Raw genomic sequence first — 6,749 nt, forward strand, 5'->3', positions numbered from 1 at the left:
GATCAGAGCCTTTGCTTGCAAACTCATCACATACTGATGTATACGTTTTTGCTAATTTCCACCGTGAATGTTGTTTATTGAAATTAAATTTTGAAAAAAAATTCTTTGTCTCAACACTGAAAATAAAACAAAACTTTCTAAATAGTTTCCATTTTTTAATTTCTCATTTTTTCCCCTTAACTAGGTCCTTTCTGATGATGCTTGAGCTTGCACTACTGCTGTTGGTCTCATTCCTGTTGGCTAAACATTTATTCTCATTGACTTCATTAAGTTAATGCTTGCCAAAAAATTGAGGTACAGCATTTACAGAATTATGAGGATACTGCGGTGCAGACCTTAACCTTCACCTTAAACTGACTTTATTTGCAATTCCCTCTGGAGATAGTGTACAATGCTTTTTTTGGAAACCAGAAGGTCTCCTTATGTCTAGAATCAACTGTGCACCTTGTTTGGCTTGAACTACCACGAAGAGCGAAGTAACATGTTTGAAAAGTTCAGAATTTATTAGTTTGGAGAAAAGGATAACACTGTATGGTGTATGAGAATTACTGGGAAATAAAATGTGTTTTTTGGGAAACAACAATTATACAAATAGCATTTCTGTATTTTAAATGGTTTAATTTAAAGATTAGTGAAATTTATTACATTTTATTTGTCTTTTAGCTAATGTTTGATTAATATAGTTTTTGTTTTAAAGGGATGATTTATTTAAAATTGTATTTACCAGTAATACTTTAAATAGTAAGTAAAACTAGACTTTTATAAAAGGTTTGCAGTAATATGTAAATCAAATATTGGCAAAGTAATCTAGTTAGAATACCTCACCCTCCACATTTCTGTAGTTTGAAAAGATTCTATCAGTTTGTATTGTAAATAATAATAAATCTTAGAAAAAGGCAAAAATGAACTGGTTACACCTCTTCTTTCAGAGATGAAACCCCTGTATTTCAGTACCAGATCTAATTTGGAAGAAAATTAATATCTTGTGGTAGTGAGATAAATCAGAGATTTGTTTCTGCAAAGGTAGAATGATGCAAAACAAATTTGTTAGTGGAAAGATACCTTTCCAGTCAAATCTGTGATCCTGGTATAGAAATATATCAGTGAAGTGCAGGTATTTGTGTCACATACTGGTAAAGCAGGATTTGCAATGCGACAGATCAGCATAGTCTCTTGAGGATTGAAACATGTTAGAAAATGATTTTTTGTGTAGTAGTCTATTTTGTCTCTTTGAATTAAATTTGTATCTATAGACTTGCATGCAAAATAACTATTCATATGTTTATTTACAGACTACAATTTTCATCGCAGCTCAGTAAATAGCATTTACCCTGTTAGTGTCACTCTCTCTTCTGGGACACCCAGCGTGCTTCCATACACATCAAGGCCTTATTTTTATCCAAGCTACCCCTTATCACCAACAATTCTGCTTGCTAATGGCAGCCATGTTGGACAGCGAGTATATATCTCTGAGGCCTCATTCTTTTGAAGAAAAAGTTGTACAGCATTAATATGAAAGTTTTCAATTTTAGTTTTTAATTGGGTCTTCACTATTCATTTTCATGAGTAAAATATATTTATTTCCATATAGGGACCTTTTCACATTTCCGTAAATATAAGCATTTTACTAAGCATTTGTCAAAAGATAAAGTTCAAAAAAGTTTCTTTTCTTGGCCTGTGTACTGTAGATCGATGCTCTTCTATCTGTTTATGGTTCCTGGTCAAAGTGTGGGCAATAGAACCCAGTGGTTTATGTTAAGATTTTTTCTAATAATTACTTTACTGAATAGTATCTCTTTAATTTAATCTGTGCAAATACTGGTTGTAATCTTGTTACCAAGGATCACTCTTACGTTGAAGATTAGTAGTTATTTAGTGAGAAGGCAACTATTATGTGGCCGGAAAATGATGCAAAAGAAAGATTTTAAGAATTTTTTTTTTTAACTTTAAAGAAATAATTTCCTATTGTGGTCCTTTGAATAGTTTTAGTAATAGAGTAAAATATCTTACTTTTTGTGCTGTTAATTTATTCAGAGTTAAAATTGTTAAGCTTCGTCTGTGTTTTGGTATTACCTGTATAGTAGTTCTGTTTTAAAAGAGTTGTGCTGTTTTTTTAAAATGTTGAAATCATGTGTTAATTTCTGTACTTGAATTCAAATATTTTGACATTAAATTTATGCTGTTCTTTAAAAGATATTTGTGGGGTTTGTATATATTGTTAAATGTTCAACATTGTTTACAGTAATTTTAGAGACAAGTGGATAGAGTTTTAGGGCCTCATTCTCCCCCCAGTGGAAGCACTTACATATATGAACTTATCTTTAAGCACATGCTTTGAGGGTAAAATAACTTTATTTTAGAGATGGTGTGTGAATGGGGTGGAGGTTCATAAACTAGCTTGGCATGTTTCACTGTTACATAAGAAAATTTGATGTGGGCCAACCTTGGGACTCTTGTTCCTTTGGTCAGTGAAGCTTAAACATGAAGCAAATATAAATAAATGCTAATATTGTTTATCTGTCAGTTCAGGAATAACATGGATGGCTGGTATAGGAGAAGAATTCAAAACATCAGTCTAGCACACTTTTGTTTTTGGTATAAGAAAAAAGTACTTCAGTTTTTATTATATTGTACAATGTTCAATCAAATTGATTCCTTAGAACAGGGAATTTTAACCTGAGAGTGAGGCACAAATTGCCTGGCTTAATCTACAATTTTGAATTTGAATTCGGGGTATCAGAAATCCTTTGTTTTCGCTCAGATTAATTTTTGAATAATTTTCATGATGATTTCTTTAATATTGAAGCACTCTTTAACCAGTCAGTTGTGCATATGTGAAAATATGCTGAGTTTTGTACATATACAAGAAAACACAATTCATTTGATATTGATAGTATATTTATTAATAACCTTTTAAAACCCTTCCCCCGGGATTAGCATTCCATCACACTAGGGTTAAACATAACACTTGCAGTAGTCTGTACAAAAGTGTGAAATATTCCAGTAATGCTTTTGAGGGAATCTTCCTATGTGGGGTGGGCCATGCAAAGGCCTCTGGGACATTAAAGCCTGTTGTCTGTGCAGAGTGATCACGAGTGTAGAGGATATGTGGGGCCTCCATACCACTTACCAATAGGCCAGCAGGGAGGGCTTCTTGGGGCAAGCTGTGGGATGGTTATGGGATTTCATGACTACTCATCTAATGAGGCAGAGTGAGGTATCAGACATTTTGTATGAAGCCTGTAGGATAGAATAATAATTGCAGGTACTACATTGCAGCCATGCAACCGCAATGGCAGTTTTAACCTGTGCACCTCCACGTCATACTCTGAGCAAAGACTACATGGGCTTTGCAAAGGGGAATGAATTCAATCCTTTTCAGATTATCATTATGACTTTAGTAACCAGATTATAATGATTTTCCCTAAAGTAATTCAAGCTACTGTTGCTGTACAAAATGCTGACTGACCAAAAGTATAAAGTCTTAAAAAGAACTTGTTAAAATTGAATTGTATTAGCTTACATACAGCCAAGTATTGCTGAATGTATTCATTCCTGGAAATTTTAGTTCCTCTGAAAGGAAAGTTCATCTGATCATTCTGGAGTTAACAATGTTGTAAGGAATAAGCTAAAGAAATGGCTGGTGTACAGTGAATGTTGATCCATTTGTGGGTTTGAAGTCATGTGTAGCATGTGTATATACACTTTATATAGAGTAAGCAATTTTAAAAAATCTCAGCAAATGCATCTGCCTGAGTGCTTTCTCCTTTGATACTTTACACAAATGTGCTGATTACACAGTCTTCAAATAATTGAGAAATCTCTCAATGGAACCTGTTAATCTCTTAATGGATCCTGCCCCTGTCCTGTGCACTGAGTATTGTTCTGACACTTCTGAAGATGGGGGTCATTGTAATTAAATATTTAAGTGACCCATTCAGGATTTGAATCTTGGTGCTGAAAGCTGGCACTCTGACCAACAGCATCATGCTACTTATCAAGAATATTGCTCCATCATAAAGAATTGCCTAACATATTTGCGACCAGCCTGCTACTGCAGATGCAGTATTATACCAGGGTTTTGTGGCAGAAGCAGGAAGGGCAGCTGCCACAGTACTCCAGATAGTTAATTCCTTAATACTAACTGAATATCTGTACCTGCGAAGTGTTTTCTATCCAAGGAACTCAGAGAGCTTTACAATAATAGTCTTACAGAACTTCTGTAAGGTAGCTATTTTCCCCATTTTACAGATTGGGAAACCAGGGCACAGTGCAATTAAATGACTGGCACAGAGTCACCCAGGACCTGATTTTAAAAAAGGCATTTAGGCACCTAAAGCTGCAGATTGATGCTTAGTAGGATTTTCAAAAGCACCTAGCGGTCTAACTCCCACTTTTGTAAAATACTTTAGAGCATTTATACATGCTACATAAGTGCAAAGTATAATTATTTATTACTGTTTATTAAATGGCATCTCCACTTTGGGAATGCCCAGTGGGAGTTAGGTGCCTAGTGGAATTTTCAAAAGTGTCTATAGCCAACTACTACCTTTGTTTGTTTTTAAAAACAACTGCCCCACAAATCTGTGGCAGATAGAACTCAGACCTCATTATTCTCAGTCTTGCACTTTCATTTAGGCAGTGCCTAGCTGTTAAACTAGGTAATATAGACTCACCTAGCAGCCAGAGATTAGGGTATGAGCCAGAACTGAACTAAAGTTGCACAGCAGGAAACTTGTGCTAAATTTAACACCTTTTAAGCACAGTACTGGTGCCAGGCTTGCAGGCAATAGTAGGGATTCCATGTAATAAACAAAATAGTATTAACTAATGATACTTCCCCCTTCCCATATAACATCTAAAGGCTTGAAAGTGCTTTACAAAGATGGGTAATATCACTATTTTACAGATGGGGAAATTGAGGCACAGACAGCATTGACTTGCCTGACATCACAGGTTGAATCATTGACCAAATCAGAACTAGAGCCTAGATATGTTATGCCATTAATAAAGAACTAATTAAGTGGATTCTCCTCTGCTAATTGTATTATCTTGTTTCTTGGGCATTTATTTTCTATGCTGCAACAGGGTGTAGATGCAATTGACTTCCAATTTCCTGCAGAGGGAGGCATTTGCCAGTACATAAAAACAAGGACTTTAAGTTAAATGAAGCTTTATATAGCAGAAACGCTAAACCTTTCTCCTCAAACCAAACTAAGGAATTCAAATAGTATGTGTCTTTCAAAAAGGCTTTTTTATTCATTTATTGTGTAAAAGTCTATTTTCTGTGCAAAAGAGTATACACTGGAAGATGGATAATAGCTCCAGTCCAGCACAGTTATTTTCAGGAAAATGAAATCATGTCATTTATTTTTGCCCATAGCTGTACTGATCAAATATACATTTACAGAAAAGTGAGTTTTCTCTCTCATTTCTACATCACCAGCAACTTGAGGATTATATAGGAGAAAACTCCCTTCATCCCTGTAAAGTTAATAATGCATTGTGAACACTTCCAGTGGCATGTTTTCTATCAAAGGCATATTGTTTTAAGCTACCAAGAAATCACTTATTTTCTTGAGTGCTACAAGAGAGTGTTGGATCATTTAGTTTGCCTTGCAGTATAACCCAGGCCATATAATTTCAAATGACTAACCCATTATTGAGAGAAATAATGTATTTGACTAAAGAAAGGCATCCAGTCTTGATGTGAAGACAAGAAGAGATGGAGAATCCACCACTTCTCAAATCTGATAGCATAAATGGGATAAATCTTTCAAGTTACAGCATTGTATATAGCTCTCTAACAACTATAAACGATGCTGTATTTTATTGTTCATATACTTTAATGCTTGCTATACAACAGTTTGTGCAAACTTTTGAAACTTGAGTCCTGTTTAGGAAAATAAAACTACACTTCTTTTTCAACTCCACCATGTGCTGTAAAAGGCTCACCCTTCTTAATTTATACATCTGCCCCTCTTCAACTAGCCTTCAAGCCTCTGTGTGGGCTGTGCCCAATGCTTTAGGAAATGCTGCTGTACATAAAGTTTCTACAAACATTCCACCTAATTCTAAAACATATGTGACTAGATGCAATGGGAATTTACATTATAGCACTAGCCAACTTTGTACTTATTTCCAATTTCCTACTGGTTGAAGCTGTAATGTAGATGGGCTCACCACCACCTTCAGGTTAGAGTGCATGATAGAGAAAATGTGCACATCCTGTATGCGCTGTTGCCTCCACCATTGCTTTCAACAGGTCCTTATTTTCTAGCTAAGACAAGGCATCTGTGGTCATGTCCAGATTTTCAAGATTACTGCAAACAAGTGCTTTGATTTCTTAGCACTTTCTGAAGCAGAGTTGTACTCTCATAAGTGTTGTTTAAATCCTAGACTTAGAAAAAAGGAATGTACACATCTAGATAAATACAAGACATTCTCAAGGATATTAAGACAGATACGTGTTGTGATCAGTCCTCTCTCTGTGAGGGCTGATCGATCAAGGTAATGAAGGCGGATATTGGCACTGGGATGGGGTGGGAGTAGATCCTTAATTGATATCAATTGTTATAAACTCCGTTTCAGTGTGCACTGGGCGAGGACTTGACTTCATATGGTAAGCTAAGGGAAAGTTACTAAGCACTATAAAAATATATTAAACAGTAGAGTGTTCCTGTGCTATTTACTTTTGAAATTTACATATTTGCTGTAATCAAAGTGCTTGACAGGCATGACCAATTTGC

General features: G+C 35.3%; 1 protein-coding gene across 4 annotated transcripts in view; it reads left to right on the plus strand.

The window, feature by feature from the left end:
* RBM46 (RNA binding motif protein 46) overlaps positions 1 to 2,090 on the plus strand; it is a 42,461-nt gene extending 40,371 nt beyond the window's left edge. For all 4 annotated transcript variants that reach the window (XM_045018137.1, XM_045018139.1, XM_045018138.1 and 1 more), the window contains exon 6: positions 1,293 to 2,090. In XM_045018137.1, coding sequence (XP_044874072.1) covers positions 1,293 to 1,489 — 197 coding nt within the window. In that variant the 3' untranslated portion in view covers positions 1,490 to 2,090. The remainder of the gene's footprint in view (positions 1 to 1,292) is intronic.
* The last annotated feature ends 4,659 nt before the right edge of the window (positions 2,091 to 6,749 follow it).

The sequence above is a fragment of the Mauremys mutica genome, chromosome 5 (genome assembly GCF_020497125.1).
Source record: "Mauremys mutica isolate MM-2020 ecotype Southern chromosome 5, ASM2049712v1, whole genome shotgun sequence".
In the NCBI taxonomy this organism is placed as follows: Eukaryota; Metazoa; Chordata; order Testudines; family Geoemydidae; genus Mauremys; species Mauremys mutica.